General features: G+C 41.6%; 1 protein-coding gene across 16 annotated transcripts in view; it reads right to left on the bottom strand.

Annotated features, from left to right (window-relative positions):
* TLE4 (TLE family member 4, transcriptional corepressor) overlaps window positions 1–23,879 on the bottom strand; it is a 142,183-nt gene that overhangs the window by 91,222 nt on the left and 27,082 nt on the right. For 6 of the 16 annotated variants that reach the window (XM_045882295.3, XM_045882296.3, XM_064579773.1 and 3 more), the window contains 2 exons: window positions 15,132–15,194; window positions 2,610–2,684 (listed from right to left, as the gene is read on the bottom strand). The exons of 1 other annotated variant lie outside the window; for it this stretch is intronic. In XM_045882295.3, the coding sequence (XP_045738251.1) occupies window positions 2,610–2,684; window positions 15,132–15,194 (138 nt within the window). The remainder of the gene's footprint in view (window positions 1–2,609; window positions 2,685–15,131; window positions 15,195–23,879) is intronic. 9 more of the 16 variants (XM_045882297.3, XM_054509191.2, XM_064579779.1 and 6 more) reach the window with 2 other exon arrangements.

Here is a 23,879-nt window from a genome sequence, read left to right as displayed (position 1 = left end):
TCATCAGATTTCATTAAATCTGGGAACATTTGCACTTGTCTGGATGGTGTGCATACATATAAAACAGATACATACGTAGTGATAAACAAATGAAGGTCTGTCTGCGGGGGCTTTAGATGGGTCTTTGCCTCTTGGGAGGAAAATTTCGTTCCCTCAGTGGAAAAAATCATGGCCCTCTACATTCCCAAAACCAAGTACAAAAATCTAAAATTGGCCCCTCATCACTTTCGGCAGCAAGTCAAAGTGGCACCACCTCACAACATAGCCATGCTCAAGGGGACACAGAAGGGCTGGTGCACTGAAAATCCCACAGTGTTACAACTGAAAACTACTGGACAGAAGGCATCACCGGGGCTGGGACAAAGACCACACACCACAGAGAAGAGCTGCAGTAGGAATGTATCAAGTGAGTTTGTAATGGGGCTCTTCCTTCTCACTTGGCTTGTGGCTCCCTATCCCTGCAATCTATTTTTCAGAATAGTCAGATTATGTGACTGTTACTCCATTTCCGGCTCAGACACCAATAATCTGGAATCCCCACCAGATCCACAAACAGCACGTGCTACTTTGATAGCATGCGGCTCTACTGAGTGAGTTCTTCAAATTAGTTTTTTAGGTCACAAAATTAAATTTGCTCTGTTTTAATAATTAAATCCATATATACACAATATGGCTGTCAGTAACTTGGCTACAGTCTAATAAATCATCCCTTCCCTGAGAAAAGGCAATCTGCCATCCCATTCAAAACAAGGTATGGAAAATGAAATAGATATGAAACAGCATTAAAAATATGCTTGATGAGTGAAGGGAAGGGAACCTGTTCTGAGTTTTAGATCCTCCCTACTTTGAAGCAACATCCAACATAAAACAATGGGTTTTTGATTTAGATTAATCTCTCCACTGTACTGACAGTAACTAGTAAGACTGGGAAAAGAAACAAAACAGCCTCCTGTTTCCTGGAGAAGCGGCTGCCAACCAGTCCTAAGGTAGGATGCTACTTGTGTTTCAGCAGTTCACACAAACAATGAACACCAAGAAGCCAGAGATGACCCAGCGCGCTCCCCTTTCAGTCCTCCTGCACACATTCTCTCCTTCAACAGCAGACAGTCGTGTCGTGGGTGAGAAATGCAGGTTCCATCCCTGGTGACCTTGGGAGGTCGGGAACCAAAATACATCCCAACGCGAATACGAGTGCTTCAAGCAAACATGGCTGGAAGAGGCATAAACACCTAACTCTACAATGAAAGCTTCTGCAACCTTTTAAAAAATGTAACATGCTGCTATTTTCTGGAGTTTTATGGAATAAAAACTCCTTGTGAAATGTATTCATTTCTCATCTCTCCCTCATCCCCAGAGCGTGGAAAGTGTACGACAGATGAGTCTACACGGCTGGTTCTGATTCTGCCTTCTTTCCAAGGGAGCACTTCTGAGGAAATAAAGGTTGCCCCTTCCCATTTATGATGTCGTCCAATTTACTACCAGTGTTTTCTTGTGGTCAGAGGGCCACATAACAGAGCTCAAAATAGCCCATTAAAAAACAAGCCACAATCAGACTAGGACTCCACCACCGCCGCCAGTCATCCCAGAGTTGTGATTTCCTTTGTTAAAAGACAGAGGCATAATTGAAGCAATATCTTCACTTCAGATTGATTATCAGGCGACCCTTATCCGCATCTTCACTCAGCAATTTGAATTTTAATGAAAGTAAATGGAATAATTAGCATTTCAAAGTGTGTTTGATACACTGAGGGGAAAAAAAGAGAAAAGACTTTTGTGTATAATCTATACACAAAAGAAAGTATTTGGGAGGGGGCAGAGAGAGGAAAGTATAGTTGTATTGTCTTCATTAGAATAATCTAAGGAACTGCTTGTACCAGCTGCATAAATAGAGATGTGATATTGTGCTCTTTTCAGCTAAGATTTTTCACCTTTATTATCCCTTAAGTTTTAGCACCTTATTTTATTACTTGTTACCTTCATCTGGAAGAACAAAAATCTAAGCAGAGTTGGAGTGATTGCACAAACCTATGAATTCCAGCAGGATTTCTATGCAACATTAACGCTACCATCACCAGGAAGAATTTCCTAATTGGGTCACTGACTGTGCCAAAAGGTACATCTTTCATCTAGTATTCCAACTACAAATGGACACTAGCCCTTAAGAACACTCATCACAAAGGAGGAAGAGTAGCTGGGAGATACAAAAAAAAATGTACATTTCACCAAAAACAGTATGAAGGTACTCTATATTTGTGGAAAGATCAAAGAAATCAGGTCATTTTACCATCAGCGCAATCTCCATCTTTCTTTTCAGGCCTAGGCCAGCAACGGGAGCTGATTGCAAAGGAAAGAAATATTATGAAAAACAACTGTCTAATCCCCTTAGGAGAGAATTTCTGGGAACATGTCAACTGGAATTGGTGAGAATGTGATCCAAAGTTTCTGAGGAAGCCATCCAATTTCACATGAGACAGAAGGCAAAATGCTGAATTTCACTTTGTGGTCCTCTATTGCCTTTTGCCCTTTTGATGGAACAAAATTTAAAAAGAGAGAGCAAGCGAGCGGATGACACACACTAAGATCAGAGCTAAAATGGAAAGGCCACGTACCCCAATGATGGCGTTCAGTTCGGCCATGGTCACCTGCTTGGCCCGTTCCACAGCCTGCACCACTTGTTGCTGGTGCTATAAATGAAGATCAGAAACAGAATACAATTATTTGCTTTCTAGTCAGTCAAGAACAGCTTTTCCTAACATGTCCTCTAACTTCAATTACATGCAAAACAGGATTTAGGGGTCTCCATATTTCAAATAAAAGCCCCCGGTGGTGGCTGACTAAATGTCTAGGGTACACTTGGGTCTCTACTCCAGAGAAGTAAATGGGCAACCAACTGTACCCCCACGAAGGACGCTCCCCTACAACTGGTAGAAGCAGCTTAAATTTTACTTTGATGTCAGTGGTGCGCTGTGGCCCAGCATCTTCCACTAAAACTAACAAACACGACAACACAACCCATCCCCCACCTGCTTTCTTTGTACCCCCTTTTCTCTGCCATCTACATAAAAATTCTGAAAAATATTTCCTGGAAGTATTTATTTTTAAAATTTCTCCTGGTAGTTGTTACAGTAAGCATTAGAAGGCCATTTAAAATTAAACATTTACTGTCTTCTGAAAATGTGTAAAGTGTTCATGTTTTAATTCCTGTCATGAAGGGCTGCATATTTAAAAGAGATTAAAAATGTACAACTTTCACTAGCAGTAAAGTCTAAGGACTTCAGGTGTTTCTTCTCCGTGCAACAGAAGACTAAAACCTACAAGTTTCATTTATTTTTCTTCTGGAAAAACTAGGACCGATAGTATAGGAAAATCCCTCCCTCTATCCAGAATTCAGTTCTAAGAATGAGCAAGAACGGAGTATTGGTAATTTGTGTAATATTAAAAAAATGAAGTAGCACAGAAGTCTCTGCAAGGGGGCACTCACCCACTTCTGGACATACACTTGTATGTCCACAAGTACCCCCCCAAATATACATATTATTCTCAACTAAATACACTTGAACACTCTAGTATCTACATTCTCGAATTTGGTCTAAAATAGGTCTGTCTCCTCTGGACTTTTTTCAACTAGGTTTAATGAATGAAGAGCCAAAAAGACTGTTCTATGAGACAGGCACTCCTCTGTGTGGCTAGGAAGAATCTTTTGACTGATCCTAGTTGAGAAATATAACTAACTTTCTCTCCACTGATTTGAAGTGAATACGAAGCTTAGCTAACATATTGCTTAATACACACAAAAAGCTAAGCCATCGATTATATATATGAAATTCCCCTTGAGCTACCTCGTATTACATTTCCAAACTCTCAAAAATACCCAGTTCCTGCGATCAACTAGGGTGACCAATATTTCCACCTCCCAGCTGTGTAGGGTTAGAAGGGGCGTGTGGAGTGTGGAAAAGAAAACTGCTTTAGTTACCCACATGTGGTGTTTTCACCCTTGATTTCCTAATAGAAATGTGTATTTTTTGCCTATTAATCTAATGGAAAGAAAAATGTCAAACAGATCACTGCATCTTGAGCTTTTAATAAACTCTGAACATTAAACTAGATATCGTTGATTTTTCTCTTAATTGTAAGAGTTTCAAAACAAGGGCCTAAGAAACAAACCCAGTCTTTTTTTTTTTTTTAAGACTTTATTTGAGAGAGCGTGTGCGCACGTGCACGAGCAGGGGGGGAAGGGGCAGAGGGAGAAGCGGACTCCCGTCTGGGCTAACCCTAACCCTAATCAGGACCATGAGACCCTGACCTGAGCTGAAGGCAGAAGCTTAAGGGACTGAGCCACCCAGGTGCCCCAAAAGTCTTTCTAGATATCTCCACCCATTCTCTTACTCTTTAATAAAATATTTCCCAAAGTGAAATAACTCATTTCCTTCTCTGTTTGAAGAAAGTAAAAGTCCTAAAGATTTATAAAGACACTAGTAGAGGAACAGAGACGCATGCTCAGTAAAGTGACCAGTAACAGCAGTTTTTCCTCGAAGCTACCCTAACCAGTATGTTAACCTACAAGCACAGAGTTCATGTTTAGATTTAAAGCAATCTAATTGTCAGAGTAGTGAAAAATGGCAGTACTCGGACAACAGAGAAAAAGACAACATGTAGGACGACTCTGGGATTTTTCTAATACTCAAAGTGAGTACATGGATAGAAAATGGTAATGGATTTTCCACCTTTTACTCTCCAACATTCAACAACGGCTGCTCAAAACTTCAAGAAACTGAAAGCCAAAGGACCACACAAACACCCATCCAAACTGTCACTCACTCCACTCATGCATCCATTCAACAAAAGCCTTTTTAAGTTCTTACTGTGTCCAATTTCTGTATATTACTGAAATATTTCCATATTAGTGTAATATCCTCTACTTTATATTACACATTCAAAGAACAGTTCCGTAAGACAGACATGCAGAAAATACAGCTATTAGGGGCCTTTCTACCATGAAGATTGTTCAACTCTTGCTTCATAACCTGGACTCCAACTGCCAAGACGGGGGCAAAGACGCCTTAGGGCAGTGGGGTTATCTTTCTGGCTCAGCATTAAAATCAAGCGCGTTTACTGAGAAAAACAGAAACACAGCAGTGAACCAGAACACTGACATCTGATGTTCCTATAGAAACTCTTGCTAAAAAGCTAAAATGACAATGGAAGTCATGATTCAGCTCCTTCATTTCCTCTCATGGCAGTGGCCACGGGCTAATAACCACATCTGAACTCTACCTGGAGTTCAGGATTTTACTTCCCTAATTCTGCTTACAACTGTGAATCATCTGCTGGCTTAAGGACCTTTTGAACAGAAGCTCCCTAAGGCAAAGAATGCCTCCTCCCAGTGTGCTCTGAAAGCACCAGAAACACCCTGCCACTGCTCACTCAGCCATGTTAGTAACACTGTAAGAAGCGCACCTCAGGAAAGGAGGGGCAAACGATCACTAAAGAAAAAAAGTGAACACTCGATGAAGAAGCCCCAAATCCTCATAAACTGACCCAAAGGTAGAATTTTTTTTCCATTTTTAATTTTAAGAAATAAGCTCTCTGACTCAGAAAACACAGCAAGTTTTTCACATCTCCTCAGAACCCTGATGGTTTTCCCATTACGTCTGCCATCTCTTCCCCTTTTCTTCCCCTTCCCCATCTGTTCCTCTCCTCCCATTCCACCCTGCATCTCATTTCCTCTCCCACTTCCTGCTTCTCCCCTCTGCCACCTCACCACAAGTGGTGACAGCCACTCTAGCCCCAGTCAATCTGCAGAAAGCAACAGTCCTATGGCCTCTTAGTGCTCAAGGTGCTCCCTCACATAGGGGCTCCGGATTGAACTTTTTCTACCAGCACCACCAAATAAAATGCTACTAAGAATGTATCAATAAGCCTAAGGTGAGAGAGGGGGCCCCTAACCGGGACTTGGAAGGGGGGGAAGCCCAATAATTTATTCTTTAAAATACTGTGATTTATAATTTTAAAAAAGAAATCCTTAAAAAAAAAAAAAAACCTATAATGTGATTATGGTTGTACAACTCTGTAAATTTACTAAAAATCACTAAATTACACACTTAAAACAAATGGATTTTATAATGTCTAAGTTATATCTCAAATATTGTGATTTAAGGAATACAAGCATGGATGGAGGCACTAAAATGAAACTCTATACATTAAATCACTTTCCTACTTAACTTTCATAAAATTATTTTTTGCATTTTTCAGGAAGAGTCTTAATAATTTTTTTCAATAAGAAAGAGACTGAAACAATAGAAGTCGTAAGTCCAACAAAGCCTGCTGAGAAACAGACCTTAACAAACCACTAATACATGTATAACAGGTATTTAATGTATGTTTTGGGGAAGAGATGACAATGACCATACCTGCCATGCCAATACTTTAGGGCATGGCAACAGATGTAGTACTTCCAATAAAAACAAGAAAAAACTGCTACAACTTAGAATTTTTTTTAATACCCACCCCCTCCCTTACCTCCCTTATTGATAAGGGTAAGTAAAGAGGTAAGTGGGTAAAGGCAGCGGTGTAAAATGAAATAGGATTTTTATAATGAACAACATTAATGTTCCTGACATGTGACAAGAAAAAGTAAGCACTTGGAATAATGGCCCCACTACTCCTCAAAGAACACCCAGACATAGAGCATCTTACACTATACAGGAAAGCAGGACATAAAATAATACTAAGGGAGGTTATAGGAAGGAATGCCCAGCGTACTTCCTGGAGCATCAGGAAAGGCTTTGTTTTCTTATTCATTCATTCAATTATTTATTAAGAACCTACTGTGCGCCAGGCAACTGTGGCGGGCACTGAGACTAGAGTCATGAACAAGACACTCGGTGAATGAATAACACTCACGAGCCTCGGTAATATCACAACTGGAGGATAATTTCCATGAAGAAAATTACAGGATGCTATGCAATCACTTACCTTTTTTTTTTTTTTTTTAAGATTTTATTTATTTGACAGAGAGAGACACAGCGAGAGAGGGAAGACAAGCAGGGGGAGTGGGAGAGGGAGAAGCAGGCTTCCCACCAAGCAGGGAGCCCGATGTCGGGCTCGATCCCAGGACCCCAGGATCATGACCTGAGACGAAGGCAGACGCTTAATGACCGAGCCACCCAGGCACCCTACGCAATCACTTATTGGGGAAATACCTAATGGAATCTTAGGGCTGAAGGAAGATTCCCTGTGGAGGCTGACCCAACAACTGGGACATGAAGGATGTGCAAGAGTTCTGTGGATGAAACAAGGAGAGAAGAATCCCAGGCAGAGAGAAGAGCTTGGGCAAGGTCCCTGGAGGAGAAAGGAGCTGTCAAGGAAAAGAACGAACATGGATGGCTGCAGGAGAAGAACAGGGTAAGGGGAAAAGTTGGGAGAGACGAAGCAAGGTGGGACTGAAAGCCTTCTCAGGCATGGCAAAACACACATGCAAACTTTAAAATGGAAGAAATATTCACAAAAAGAACAACAAAGGCAAGCGCCTGAAGTCACATGGGTACGGCCCAGGCACGCTCTCTAGAACCATGTACTAGCGGAAGTGAAATCTGTCAAGGCAGGAGGAGGCCAAACACTGGCAGGCCTTGCATGACATGTGGAAAACTTAGACTTTATCCTGATAAGACATTCTTTTAAAAGACAGATATATTTATTTATTTATTTGAGAGAGAGAATGAGCGGGAGGAGCAGAGGGAGAGAGAATCTCAAGCGGACTCCATGCTGAGTGCAGAGCCTAACGTGGGGTTCAATCTCACAACCCTGAGATCATGACCCGAGCAGAAACCAAGAGTCAGATACTTAACCGACTATACCACCCAGGCGCCCCCAGAGAAGACATTTTTTGTTAAAAATGTTAAAGCAGCTGAGTGTTATCAGTTTTGCATTTTAGTAAGATAGAGCTGGGATAGTAAAGAATAGTAAGGAAGCTGGACGACAGGGAGGTGAATCAAGATAGGAGGGAGAGGCTAACGCAATACTCTAGGGTAAAAGATAAACTTGCTTGAACTTGGACCGAACGCCCTTCTGCTCACAGGACTCATTAGCCACATGCACATAAAAAGCCACTCACTCAGAACTAGTAAAGGCCTTAGAAATCATGAGACCCAGATGGCAGTGGTGCCCCCAGCACCGTAACAACAAACTGACCAACAAAAGACTCTCCACCTTTCCAAAAGCCTACAGATTTCTAAATGCTGCCCTGGCTGAGCGGACTGGAAGGGTGGCATTGTATACTATCAAGCACACGCCAAAAGCCATTACTATATCCAACAGAAGAGTTTCCTCTGTCACACCATACCAAGTAGTCTGTCACTCTCTGCTTGATCAGAACCTCTGGAAGGGAACTCACCAGCTCATGCACAAGTGTTTTCTATGTGGGGATAATGGACTCTATCTAGTATTGATTCGAAATCTAACTCTCCTAACTTCTTCCCACTGGACCCAGTTTTGCCTCTACAGTCTCCTCCACTGGAGTGCACTTCAAGTACATGAAAATGGCCTAATGGTTGTTTTCACTTTCTCTATTCCAGGTTAAATATCCCCAGGCCACTAGCTTTCGGCCACTCATCCTCTGGCCACTCCTCGGTTGTGTTCTAGGTGACAAGACCGAATACTCCAGGGATGGCTAAGCAGGTCAAATCTGAGTGAAAGTGTCACTCCATGCCCAGTAAGTCAGGCTAAAATCCTACTCAGCCTTTTTCAGCAACTCTACCAAGTGTACTGGCCCCAAAGAAGTTTTAAATTCAAATCAGCCCTTCCTAATGGTGTCCCAAGAAATGTCAGTCCCACAAGAAATCAGATATTACTTAAAACAAAAAAACCCCACCGGGTTTAATTTGGCTAATACCTGGTAAATGGCAGGTCTTCTCTAAGCAGGGTTCTCTAAAAAATTTTAGCTGTGAAACTTGGGACTAAGGCTTGGGAAGTGCTGCGCAAGGCTTTTTCCTACTTATCATTTAGCCTCACCTTCTCTGCTCTCACCCACCTGAGAGGACAGAGCATTCTTGCCTGACCTGTCCAATAAGCTCTCAAGTCTCTGCTCTCCAACAGAACTTTCTACGATGTTGGAAACGTTCTAAATCTGTGCTGATAATCTGGTGGCCACTAGCCACATATATGTGGATACTGAGCACCTGAAATGAGGCTAATGTGACTGGGAAACTTAATTTGTAACCTTACTTAACTTTGATTAATTTTAATTTAAATCTAAATAGCCACACATGGCTATGGCTACCGTATTAGACATTATAAGCTCTACTTAAAGTATTTTAAAGCTTAGCTCCAGTTATAATCCAATCATCACCTAACTGAAAGTCAAAGAAATGTGTAGCTTTCTCAAAAGCACCTTAATTTTTTCGACACATATAGGTAAGGGTTGGCAAACACTGCCTCTGAAAGGAGGCCTACACTGAAACCTGCAGAGAAGTTCTCCCTCCTGAGAATCATTTACTTGCTGAGGGTAAGCAGGCCATAATGCCACTATAAGGATCTCACCAAAAATGCAACTGTCACTAAAATGCACAGTCACACAGAACAAGTCAATTGGCCAAACTGAGGAACACGGGACAGGATTATGATCCTTGATGCCTCATTCAGTATTGTGAGGAAAAAAACAGACTTTAAATGAAAGGCTGTCCAATGTGAGAATCCGAAAACGAGACAAAATCCATTAAAGCCCCATTCTAGGTGTATTAGTCATTTCAGGACATTCCTTGGATATACGGCACTGTCGTAACATTTTACCAGCAGTGACAGAACGGCCCCGACTGGAACGCAGATGCGTCCTGTGAAGGTTGCTGGCATTTAATGAACGATATCTGAAGATGGTCTTGTGGGTGTCATCGCATACTTATCAGGGGATCTCTGGTGATTTCAGCCAAGCTTACCTCCATCAAACCATGTTATCACAAGCCACTGGTTCCTTACAAAGTTAACAAGCAGTAAGACGAGGTAACCGGGTGCCATTATGAGGCGAGAACACTGCCACCAGGGCATGTAACCACTGTATTTTGTTCATTTCCTCCCTGAGGCACAATATGAAAGTGACTGATCACATTTTTCAACTTCCATTTTACAATTATTCTATACATGCAAAATGTGGTTCAGAGCAATTCAGTACCATATTAACCCAGGTACCAAAAAAAACAGCATCTGAGATACACTCATACCTCATATCATAAAAGGGGTTTGTTTTCCATCAAATGAAAAGGACCAAATTTATGGCATGTCAAAAATAGAAAGTCAGGTATCACAGCTGTTCTTGCTATTGGAATTGGAGAATTTACATAAACACGTATTACCACCATTATGTACTTGCGTACTATTTTCTACTATTTAAATGCAATGGAAAGCACCCAAACAATCTGCAGAATTTTAGAGGAAAATACTATTTGGTTCTACTCATTAGATAGGCTAACAGGTTAATAAAAACCAAGTTTTGAGTTAAAATTGAATGTGCACCACATTCAAGTTGGAATACTCTCTTTTCCCTAGGTAAATACAAGAATAAAAATAAAAGGCTTAAAAATTTCACTCTTAATTTCCCTTTTACACCCTAAAATTTCTAATGACCAGAGGACTATTATTAAATGTGATCAAAAGAATGACTTAAATTTCCTATGAAATCAGTATTTTCACATACAAGGAAGAAACAGCTGCTGACTGGTAAGCCCAGGCCTCAAAGCTGGGGGTTCTGCCATCATGCCCCCTCGGCTCTGAGAGGATGAGTCCACAGGGCTCCCCCAGCAACCATAAAGCAGTTCTGCCTCCACTTAAGTAACTCAAGAAACAAGAAACAGGGGTTGGGGGCGGGGTAGAGGGCACAGGAGACAAGTCAGTACTTAGTAGCATCCTTCAATTTTGCTGAGGCCCCGTAAGGTCTAAGGGTCTACAAGATATATCCTGAAATCCCTGATGAAAAAAGAGAGTCCATTCATACACTACGTGTAAAAACAAAACTAATTTCAGCTAAGCAACCAGATATTTGGAAAAGATCCAGTCCCCAACTGGACTGAGAAGTTTGTTTGTCTAGATAGCTTCGTGGGCAAAATACAGACCACATCCCAAACTGCTGCTCCTTCGGAGGTCAGCTCTATAGATTGAACACCTTGAAGGGCTGTCACCGTCTGGGTATTTGCTTGCTGGTTGGGGAGAGACAGGTGGTTGCTAAACTGGAAAATTAATTTTTGGAGCTAGAAGAGAATCACCGTTGGGGCTACCAAATATGCCTCACCGAGATTTTTAGCTAGTTCACAGCCCTGATTTGAGTTTTAATTTACGCTTTTGTCCTCTATAAGGGCATAGGAGAGGAAGATAAGCAATTCATTCTTTCAAAGGCAATGAGTAAAAAGGGGAGGGAGGGCTGGTTCCAGGTCTTCTCAAAAAGGAAACTCAGAGCTTTGCTCCGACTGCCGCAGCAGGCACTGCCACGACCCAACATCAGGAGGGGCTCACCATGCGCCACACGGCACGCATGTAATCCCAAGTATGCATCGCATGCTGCAACTAACCTCATGTACAGATGAGGAGACTGAGGCTTACAGAAGCGAACCACTTGCTAAAAAGGTCACCCAGCTTTACTTGGCTACAGTAAGCTATGTAATTTGTAACAGAGAGGCCAGGACTCGACCCAGATCCAACTGTCATCATTCTGGCATCTCTTGCTTATGGAACTGCCAACGGGGAGTTGATTATTTATAGCTCCTCTCCTGCAAAGGAGACCCAAAGCAGGAAAGAGAAGAACTTCCCACTTACTACGTTGAGATTTGCCTTTTAAAGGAGAAACTTGAGGGCAACAGAATATAGATCAGTCTTACCCATTCCTAAAAGCCCAAAGTGGGAGGAAAAAAAAAAACAGCTTCAGACAGGTGAGGACTCACTCATGAGGCTTCTTTAAATTCTGTTATTAGGGATCCTATAAAATTTTTAGAACTGTATGTGAGGGATGCCGGGGTGGCTCAGTCAGTTAAGCATCCCCCTATTGATTTCAGCTCAGGTCATGATCTCAGGGTCGTGAGATCGAGTCCTGCGTCAGGCACTGCACAGAGCGTGGAGCCTGCTTAAGATTCTCTCTCTCCCTCTGCTCCTCCCCCTCCCATTTGCGTGCCTCAACTCCCCCCTTAGAAAAAAAAAAAAAAAAAAAGAAGAAGAAGAAGAAGAAGAACTATGTGTGATACTCACTTTAATGACAAAAGTTATCTTTGTCTAATGCCTGGGACTTTGGAAGTAGTCATATATGAGTGCAACAAGCACATCATTAAAATATATATTGGCTATAATTCTAAAAAATGTTTTTGTGAAATCTACCAGGAAAATATTTTTCCTGTGATTGTTTCCTGCAATACACAGACATACTTTAAGTTCTTTTGAACTACAATTACACAACTTATTTCCCAAAAAAGTGTGGCACTTAAAACTATATTTATTTAATAGTTGCCATTCAGTATTATACGTGTATTTTTTAAATTTTAGAAAATGTGGTATACTAACCACAAGCAGTATTAAGCAGGTACATTAATGAGCATGGGGGCTAAATTAACAACGGGCTTCTAAAAGTATGTGAATTTACCTCTCGTTCCTGTCAAATTCCAAAAAAAAATTCCTCCAACCACTGTCCTGCAGCTTATATGTACTAGTCTTCAGGGAATGTTTTTCTTTTTTCTAAATACAATCATTTCATTTTTAAATAAAAACGTTTTAAAATAAATTCTAATGCCGCAGCTGCCGTTTTGGCAGTGAGACTGTCACACAGAGAGCCGGTGTTAAAAGATCAGATTAAGAGCCTTCAGACCTGGCACCGAGTGACGCTCGCAGCCATGCAAGAGTGATTTTCCATGCCTCTGAAGAGACAGGAAATAGAATTCATCTTCCTCTAATAACCTGCCTCCTCCCCTCCCTCCAGATTACGGTCCATCTGGCCTCAGGACAGAAGAGAGGAGTCTGATGCTCACAGAATGCCCAGAAGATGAAAGGAGGTGGGCAATGTTCAGACACAAAACATCAGAGAGGCCTGGGTGGGACAGGAACAAACATGTCTGTGGCCCACACATTAAGAGACACACACCTTAAGAAACTGAAAAAAGAAGAGCCAATTCAATCCAACGTTAGCAGAAGAAAAGATACACACAGAATCAGGATTTAGAAAACCATGACACAGGTCATTCATTACACACAAATCAAGGATTTCAACCAAGAAATGTCAAAAGAATCTGGGAAATAAACAGTAAGTGGTGAGATCACGATGCTGTCTTCCCAGCCTCAAGCAGAGAAAAGGAGTCCCAAGCGTCTCCCCGTGGCTTTCCTCTGTGGGGTGCAACTCCTTTCTTAGCCAATTCATTCCAGTCCGGTCTTGCTCAGCACCACTACCATTACACATTCTCCTCCTACTGGGCCTGCTCACACAAACAACACAACTCATGAGGGCAAACAACCTTTTGCAAATCAGCTCCACCAACACCCCCAAGACCTCCTTCCACTTCTGCATATAACCCCACAGACCCTGGGAAAATGCCACGGGGATAAGCTATACCACTGATTATAGATAGGGGGTCTACGCCTGCAAAGGCCTCAAGTCTCATACCACCCCAGGGACAGTTCGAACTCTTCCCTCCACCTGGGGTAGAACACCTCAGCATGGTTACAGCTCTGCGGGTTATATACACATTCTTCCCATCCTCCATCTCCATAAAGCAGAACTACTTCAACTAAGAAGAAACACACACTGGTCTGGATTGGGCGAAGCGTGGCCCAGCTTCCCGAAGAAATGCAAACAGGCCTCTTAACTCATCACTCCACCCAATCTAGTCACAGCAAATCCGGAGCAGAAATAGGCAAATGGGGGTATAGTGGGTAGTGGTTTTGTGGTCACAGCTAAAGGGCGAGAAAGACTCCTCCATTGTTGTTTGTGGTCCAGAAGAACCTTTGAATTCAGGATGTTAACTCAGGTCCATGGTTTGTGAATATGAGCACCTCCGTGGGATATGTATCTGATGAAAGGTACCCATGGTTACTGAGATCCAACCCAGTTCAAACCAAATAAGAATTCACACAGTAACTCCCATTATCTATAACACACACCCATGCTCAAATACCCGCTGCAGGCTTACATCAGCACATGCCCACTGGTGGGCAGGCAGATGGACAGCTCCCCTGGAAAGCAAGGTCACAACACAGCTAAAGAAGTAAAGGGTAGGAGGAGAGTGCCCCGGTGCCTTCTAGCCCACAACACACAGCTCGGTGGCTGAGACACACAGATACTCCATTAGTTAGCTTCTTGCCTTCTCACAGAAGACCTTACCTGAGCAAATGACGGACTCAGTAATCCAGAAGCAAAAATGATCTCTTGAGCACTGCACCTAAACTTTGTAACTACCAAAAGCAAGCGAGCAAACAAAGGGGTAGAAGCCACAAGGAAGCCACCATCCACGAGAAATGCACCTTCTCATTCCAACACGAGTGCGTCTGCACAGCGTGTGCTTCCACCGCTGGTGAGCAAGAAGCAGCAGGTGAGCCACACGACAGGCACGGGCCCGGACGATGCGCGAAGTCTGTGGTACCCAGAGCACCGAGTCCACAGAGTTCATCCTGCCTATCTTTTTCCAAGTGCACGCACAGTGTTAGGACTTGAACAGGTAATAAGTTAACTTTTTTAAAGCAGCTAGCCAAAAGTTACATTAGTTTGTTTACTACGTAAAGCACTTTCTATGGATGTGTCTTCTGCCAACTCTTAATGCCCAGCGACAAAAGTGTAGAACAAACCCTTCTGGGCAATATTTCAATCCACCTTATTAGATGCCATTATGAAAAACAGTCATAATTCTGAGCAACACTACATCGTCCAATGACAGCAAAATATTTTAACAATTGAATTTTGCTTCACACATTAGAAAATGTCCCATCATATGAACACAGTTATACTCCACTGAATGTTAATAAGGTGTAGAAGTTGGAATGTGAACACTGTATCTTAGAAATGTGCCATACAAACACTAAGAGACTGACAAGGCCGAAGAGTCAGTTCCACAATCCCTTTTCTGCAAAACCACTAAAATGGCACCTTCTAGCCCAGTGTCTCAAACCAACTGCCTTACCTCTTGGGACAGGAAGGGAATGACTTGTGCACAGATCGCATTCAGCCTCTTGACAATCTCTGCCTGCATTAAAAAAAAAAGGGGGGGGGGAAGGAAAGCAATAAAGAGAACAGTCAGCTGGTTACAAATTCCCGAAATATTAACAGGATGATATTAAAACACACTTTATATTCTGGCTGGCGTATTTCCTAAGGAAGAGGAAAACTCTCATCAGCAAGCCCATTAAAAGGAGGCAGTGACAACAGTGCCACATTAATAGCACAATTTATTAACCAGCATTCATCTTAAAAAGTCTACCTTCAAGTACCAGGACAACATAAAAAGGAATTTATTTTCATGACTGGAAATCAGTTTTCAACAGGACCCTTGTTCATTCTAATACGGTTTTTCATAAAACCTTGAGTTTTTAGTTTGACAGTAAAAATACATTCTTCCCACCATCCCAGTTTCTCCCAGTAGCTCATTGGATTTCTACATTTGTGGCCTTTGCTTCAAGTCCCCAACCTTCCAAAAGAAGAGCACCCAACCAACCCAAATAAGTTGATTAACTCAGATCCTTAAGTTACAAATTGCTAGGGAACAGCATGTTTTCTTCAATCATGAAAATTTCCAAATGGGTCCCACCAGGGTTTTCACTGTGCAGAGGTAGACCATGGTAAAAATTTCCCTATACTTAACAGAAAGGGATCTGTATATATATATATATATGGAAACTAACCTTTGGAACATTACTTATTCTTGAACTAGAGATCTGCCAAGTCCTAGCAACATCAGATAATAGTTTATTCTCTAACAATTTTTGTAAGTATAGAAATTTTCTATCAATAGGATGCTACAGTAAGTTAAAGACAGAAAAAAAGAAAGAAAGAAAGAAATGCCACCACCAACTTCTCTTTAAAAATCTACCCAGAGCTTCACTGATGTTCATCTTAGTTTGTATTATCAGATGGCTCCTTATATACTTCAGGATGGGACATGTAAACACATGGTTTTCCGATACACATAAATGCAAAATATCTTATATTTTAAATGGTGGGTGGGGTGAAGGACAGGCGAGAAGTGTCGAGAGGCAGAAAATGTAAAAGCAATTACTATTCCTGAGACATTCTTAAAATAAATTCCATCCAGGGTCAGTTTCTCATTTTATAAGAGGACAAAAATGCTCTTTTTCTTGCTAAGTCATTACCAGAATGACAGCAACACTCTCCTTGTGCAATCTAGGTTTCCTTCTTTCATCAGCAACCCTTTTGACTTTGCGGCTATGCAATCTTTTAAATGCCAGCACCTTAAAAACTTTGCCAGCCAAGAGAAAACACAAATTCACCATGAAGGAAGTTTCAAACCTAAGCTTTCCCTCCCAGCCTGCATTCCCAACCGCATGGACAAAAACCCAGCACCAGTAACGCAGCAGTGAAGAAGGACCCAACTGTGCTGACCTGATTTAATTTACCGCACTGGCCCCATGGAGCATTTAGCTATCCTTTAAGAATGCTTAAAGCACCATGAAAAGCTGCAGTGGGAATCACCAAACCACTCTCCACCTGGACAGACATAGCACAGTGGTTCTGGGTGAGATTCCAGTGTGAGCTGAGAGAATCGAGTAGCATTCACCAGAGAGCACTGCATCTCAAAGGCATTTGGCTGTTGAGCTTTTTGTAGGGAGAGATGGAGGGGGAGAGAATAAAAGATAATGAGACACTTTGGGGCAGACCAAACTGATGATTCTAATGCTTAGAACCATCTGCCAAGCATATTTTCCTCATTATGTTGTTTACATAAATAAAATAGTCCCTTGCTAGGAGGGTTTAAAAATGTGTGGGCACATTAGAAAACGGAGTTCTTTAGTTTGCCTACATAATCTAGGCAATAAAAACTACTCTAAGGAAACTTGCTCATCAGGCAAAATAAATGATGCCTCCCTAACGCTGGGAGGCATTTATTTGGCCTTCTTCAATTTTGGGCCTAGGCTATTTTAAGTCTGAGCAACTGGAGAAAAAAAAAAAAAAATCTTCATTTTTCTTAAAAGTAAGTGTAGAAAAGTAGAAAAGTAGATTTATTTTATTCATGTATGTTAACACACATAACAGAAAAAAAGGGGAGGATCCTGCAAACTTTTTCTTTATAGGTCTCCTTTTGCTTGAAAGACTTCTTAATTTCTTTAAGTTGTCATGCCAATGGATTTTTCATGGTCAGGCTAATTGGCGGCAGGGGGGTGGGATGTGTGTGTGATTTCATAAAATTAAGCAGGTCATTCCTCACTTTGAAAGCTCAAGTTGCCTCGGAAACACTTCTGCTTCCATGGTCAACTAATTTTGCCTCTTTTGTCCCACAGGACCCAGCGTTAGGGAGGCATCATTTATTTACGGGCCTTTCCACTGGGCTTCAGTGATCAGCCAATAATACTGTGGACACACACTTCTAATGGCCTATGTTTTGAAACTGAGTCTAATCTAATGGCGTGGGGCCCAAACTCCTTTTCCAGCACAGCCATTAAAGGATGTAGGTTATTGCTGTTGTCACCATTGATATTTGTCATTGTAATGTAATTAGGGGCCTAAAATGATGCATTACAGCCCTTGGCACAGCTTCTATTAAAATCTTTTCTTCTGCTCACTGAACTGCGACCTGCTTTCTGATGAATAACAGACAGACAGCTTTAGGGTAAGGAGCAGATTCATCAAAGAAGTATTTTTCAGCTTTGGGGAAAGAGAGGGGGGGAAAAAGGCAACCTAGGAGGAAAAGCACTAGGGGAGGAAACGCCACAATACACATTTGAATTTCATCTGACCACTTGAAATTCTGATTGCATCTGATGAATCTTGCTTAGACAATATATTCACAGTCTTCGAATCACATGGTTAATCAGGGCTCTAATCTGCTATCCATCAGCCTATGTCAGCGCTGTAGCTTCCAATCAAATTGATAGGTGATGTGGCTCATGCATCCCTGAGCAAGTACGTTCACAGATAGCCCATTTAAACAGGCCAAGATTCTGAACTACTGCTGTTAGGGCACTGCATGTTATTGTGGTATTCGAGGCTTTACAGACACTGCTAGACTATTGTCTTTCGATGCCCGCGGTATTCCAAAACAGCATGAACGGCCCCAGTAAAAGGACAACTGCTCATGCCAAAACATAACAAAATAATTTGTTTTTACCGCCACAGTCTGTCGAAAGCATTAACAATTTTTGATATTTCGATTATGTCTTCCTCTACCCACCAAGACAGTCATTTAAAAATAAGTTTCACACATATTTTCCTACCCTCATTTCACTACCATTCTATTTCCATTCTATTTCCTCCTCCTGTAATTTCCCACCTTTATGCCACCCTCCGGTAAAAAGAACCAATAAATGACCATCCCTACACACACACACACACACACACACACACACACACACACACCACTCCCCCAAACTGGGCAAAATATTTTAGAAAAAGGCATTCTATGAAAACACCTCGGCTGTGCACTCAACACGTGGCACATGAATGCTGACAGGCTAACACCTCCAAAATGGAGATGGCCAGTGGCCTAGTGGCATGACCAGTTGGTAATGGAACAGAAAAACATAAGGAAGAAGGTTTCATCGCTTTTTTTCTTCATACTCCAACTCAAGAACTGTTGGAAAATGCTTTAACTACCTTGCATCATGGGAAAGCAACATCATGCACTGAAAAGAATGCCACAATTCAATCATTAGATTAAAAAAGTAACAAATGCTGAAGAATACAATATCAAATACGTATTTTCTTTATCACTTATAACAAATTACATTAGTCATTTAAGTAAGACAGAAAACTGGTTAAGCCTACCCTTGAATTGAATTACATCCCCTCAAATAGTTGTAATATAATAAAAATCTAATTTTTATTTAGATTATTTCCGCCTATGTGATTTCCTTAAAAAATTAAACAAATTTTATTTTTATGACATAATAAACTTGAGAGAAAATACAGATAACTTTATTTTAGTAATCAAAGAAATGTATCAAAAGCAATTATTCGTTTAAAAAATATTTCTTGGAGTTTTAGTCTCTCATCAAAATAGGAGCAACACTACTGCTCAGTATTATTGAAATAAAAGAGAAAAGCAAAACATTATTAGGAAACCATTTTAGCAGCCAACCAGAAAACAACAAACACAAACAATTATAGTTTCAGAAAAAAATTCTTGAATAACATCTCACAATTAATTTGCTTTCTACAGCAGTTTCTTTGCCAAAAACGTTTTTAAGAGAGACTCTACCTTATTAAGCGTTTATCAAGAACATACATTCACCAATTATATAAAACACTTCAAAAAAGTGAAGAGAAATTTCTTCTTAGTCTATCTGAAATCCTTTTTGGAGTAAGTACAAATAAATCCTGCAACCCTCTCCTTCACCCTTCTTTTACCTCTACACAACCAAAGACTGTAATTTTTTATTTCAATCAGAAAATAAATTATCTTCATGTGTTCATTGATCTGTTCCAAATTTTCTCAGAAATGGCCTAAATTCTGGAACTGATCCTGCTTGCCCCTAGATTAAAAAGTCAGAGGACTAATGAGAAATTCTTTCCGACTTACTAAAAATCCAGGCTAAACCTAAGGAAAAATACTCAAGTAGTACTATTTCTCAAAACTGACAACTCAAGGGCGCCTGGGTGGCTCAGTCGTTAGGCGTCTGCCTTCAGCTCAGGTCATGCATGGTTCCAGGGTCCTGGGATCAAGCCCCGCATCGGGCTCCCTGCTCCGAGGGAAGCCTGCTTCTCCCTCTCCCACTCCCCCTGCTGTGTTCCCTCTCTCGCTGTGTCTCTCTCTGTCAAATACATAAATAAACTCTTTAAAAAAAAAAACACAAAAAAACCTGACAACTCAAGTTTTTATCTTGTTACCAAAGTTCAACTTTACAAAAGCGATAAGCATATACAATGGATAAAACTAATTTTTGTATTAAAAAAAAAAAGCCAAACTGGAATTAAGGCATAGAGATTTAGACCAAAGGTACTGTCCTAGTGTCAGCACTGCTGGCAAGCTGGTAAACCAGATGCCTGTGTTTTATTTTAGTTCAGGTACTTATTTGTACAAAATATTTTATGCTGCTTAATAAAGCAATAAATGAAGTGATAACATTGTGAGAATCAATTTGATAAGACATTTATCAGTTTCCATAAAGGACTGATTCAAACTACTAAGACTTTTCTTTTTGTAAGTATTAAGACTTTTAAAAGCTCTCATCATCCCACGTCCTTTAATAAGAAAGAGGTACTATCTAGGAGTATTCAATTAGTCTTACCTTGAACGATATGAAAGTGCCAATATTCAACCAATTTTTAGTCACCACCCAACCCCCGCCTCCTCCAGGGAGTTGAACTAAAGGAATGATTCTCCTGACAGGAATACCTCAAAGCAATGTCAATCTGCTGTGTTTTGAACTCGTATCTACGCTAATTTACAGAGTGCAAAGTATGCTATCAAGTACCCAGTATGTAGTTCAGTTCACTGCATACACTGAAGTACGCTGTTTGTTTGTCCCAACAAGAGAGACGGGTGCTACTGTTTGCGATGCTAGCGCAAGAGTACGCAGGGCAATGCCCTTCCTGAAGAGGATCACGGTATACCTACATTTCATGAAACTATTCCCATCCGTCCCCAAGGTAAAGCTGCATTTTACTGAAGCATTTTTGCCACGAGTAGAAAAAAGTGCCCTTTCCTCTCATCTCTTGAGCTTTCTATAAGGTCTTTAAGGGAAAAGGGAAATCCCAGATAGATGCCTATTATCCGTACTACACCTTCTGGGCTCTGGTTATTGTGTTTAAATACAGCTCCAAATGTTTGAGAGTGATACATTATCAAGGTTAAGAATGACGATCATTGTGCCAGACATCCAATTACTCCTACAAGGTCAAATCATTTCGGTTCTCAAGCCTGAAAAACACTGTAACTAATGTTATCATGATTATACTCAGCTCCACCAGAGGGGAGTGGCAGGGAAAATGGGGAAAAAAGATGGGAGGGAAAAGTGGGATGTCAGGAGTAGGGAAAGAAAATGACTTTCTCTGGTGAGCTTGACTTCAGCCTTCGAGGAACAAGGTGGAGCTGGTTAGAGAACCTGATTACTCTGAGTCCTAAGACACCCATGCAAATGTTCATTTCCTCAGGCCCAGGATGTCACAGCAAGGTCTGCTAGCTATTGTCTGATTTCTCTTTTCTCTCTCCTGGTCTCTGAATCCATCAGTCAATCTCTCAAGTTGTTTTCACCTTACTCTTTCCTACTGACATAAGTGTACTAGAGGTGCCTTGGATGCTGATTTACAGTTAAGCATTATCATACTTAGCAAGAGTAGAGAGAGCAAAAGTATTCCTGGTACCCACAGCAGGTGAAGATCATCTACCTTAATTTTTCCCAACATGATCTATGTGATTAAACTATATGTGAGAAACACCTAAAGACAGAGGAACTTTGGATATTGGAATAAAACCAGTAAGACAAATAAAAACACTAATGGTCCTTACAAGCTCTCATCAAGGATACCTACACCTCCAAGAAAAGCAATAAACCACCTTCTCTACACTGAGAGCCATGCTCTGTTTTTCAGTCTATCCTCTTACGGTAGGCTTAAGACCTCCTTGTCTGTTTTCTTCCTCTCTCCATTTTCCGGAAAACCTACATCTATATCCACATTCCCCAGCATTTCCTTTTCTCTGGTCCTTTCAATTCTAGCAAGACCTCTATTGGTTTCCCCTTCCCCCTCACAATCACATAAAATTTCAAGTCTTTGAAGTCGTAACTGTCAAGATACCCTTCCAGCCCCTTAGACTGTTTTCTCACTTAGATAAATAGCCAGCTCCTATCAAAACCAAAGTTGTGCCCCTCTGCTTGAACTCACGCTGCTCTGCCAAACACTCCCAGGGTCCAGGCAGAGCAGGCAAGTGAATCTGTGGGCCCCCACCTGGCCTAGAGCAGAAAAGGGGAAAATCATCCAAAAAACGGGGGTGTATAAAGCATGCAAGGATGAGGGAGAGGTCCTTGTGCCTGATCTCCCCAAGGCTCGCTGCCTACTCACCTCTTCAGTCTCAGCCCATGGACACCTCACCCATCTCCACTCCCCATCCTCCGACTCCTCCCAGTCATTCTCGGGCCCAGTACAGTCCTTTCTCCACGGCATTTGTGATCGTCTGAAAGCATCTCACATGTTTTTGTTTACATGAACAGAGAGTAGTGCTTCTCAAACTTTAATGTGTGTACTAATAATCACCCAGGAATCTTGTTAAAATCTCTGCCTGAAGTGGGGCCCGACAGTCTACGCTTCTAACAAATTCCAAAGTGACACGGACACCGCGGGTCTACAGACAGCACCCTGAGTAGCAAGGTTCTACAGAATGCAGGCTCAGTGAAGGCAGAGATCTCGGTCTACTGCCCCCCTGTGTGGTAAGTAGAAGACACCCAAAAATATTTGTTGAATGAACAGAAGCAACCGCAGTTGACTTAGGTGGTAGGAATCTCCTAAAATCTTTCACAAGCACCCTAAAATTGTTTGGGAATAGTTAGAGCACTTCACTCGTAAAGGAATATCCACCTGGAAGACCGGCTTGTACCCTGGTTTGGTTTGTTTACCTTCCCAACGCACATCTTTTCTGGCATTTAGGAGGCCATGCTGCTCCGAAAGAATAATAAGTAATCACAGTGGGCAACAACAGGAAATGCAAATTCACTCCAGACAATTCCTGACTGCTAAGTAAATGACTACAACTTCCATTCTGAAACCCTGGCAGGACATGTATTTCAAAAGGTATTTTAAGAAATATGATAGATAAAAGGAGATGCCACTCAACCTCCTTCCTGAGATTACTCACACCAGACTGCTGAGCACCTCACCCACAAGAACTGGGGTACTTGTTAGAGAGCACAATGGGGGAACACCTCATATGCTGAGTTAAGATAAATCTCCACAAGGGTATCTCCAGAGTAAAGCCGGGAGAGAACTCTAACAGCCCAAGGAAGGGCCGGGCCCGAGCCATGCACTGGCTGGCGTCCATGCTAGCACAGGAAGTAAAAAGAGCAGTTCCTGGTAATTCGAGGCATAGCGGGTCACACTCGAACTATCACACATGCAGGGCAGTTCACACATGCCAACCCCACTCAGAATGTGGTCAGAGCCAGGCTTCGGGAGCCATAGACACAGCGGCAGCAAGAGGACTCCTACAGAGAACACGCCTTCGGATTCCCTTCCAAACAAAGGCCAGAAATTGCTGGGACCCATGCATAGATTCAAATATGCAAATCCCCTCTCTACCATCCCTGACAAGCCTATTTGAATACCCTCACTATAGGGGGATGTTTTTCCATAGAATGTACTAATTCCTGACGGGTTTTGTGTGCTTTTGTCCTTGGTGCAGTGTATCTCACACAAAAGTCCACCATCACTCAATGATTCCTCACCCAAACTCTGAATGACTCACATAGGTGTGACTCCCACAGGCCGAGAGAAGCCACCTGTGACAGGCTGGTTAAAAAATTTAAAAAGAAAAAAGAAGTCCCACACCACAGACTGAGGCCTCTCTATAATCAGAAAAATAGCATTATCTCTACAGTCAGGTTCATATCTACTTTTTTTTTTTTTTAGTACTTTACGAGATAGGTTGAGAAAATTAAAGGTATAAGAAACTACTACCATCCCTTTTGTTCCTGTATTTCTAGCTACTGTTCAAATGTATTTCAAGCTGCTTTTAATTATACTGTGCAGGCAGTTTAAATATTTAAAC

Source organism: Mirounga angustirostris, unplaced genomic scaffold (assembly GCF_029215605.1).
Source record: "Mirounga angustirostris isolate CCGP_5_RB_7025 unplaced genomic scaffold, mMirAng1.0.hap1 SCAF_15, whole genome shotgun sequence".
Lineage (NCBI taxonomy): Eukaryota > Metazoa > Chordata > Mammalia > Carnivora > Phocidae > Mirounga > Mirounga angustirostris.
This window is presented reverse-complemented; position numbering and strand designations above follow the sequence as displayed.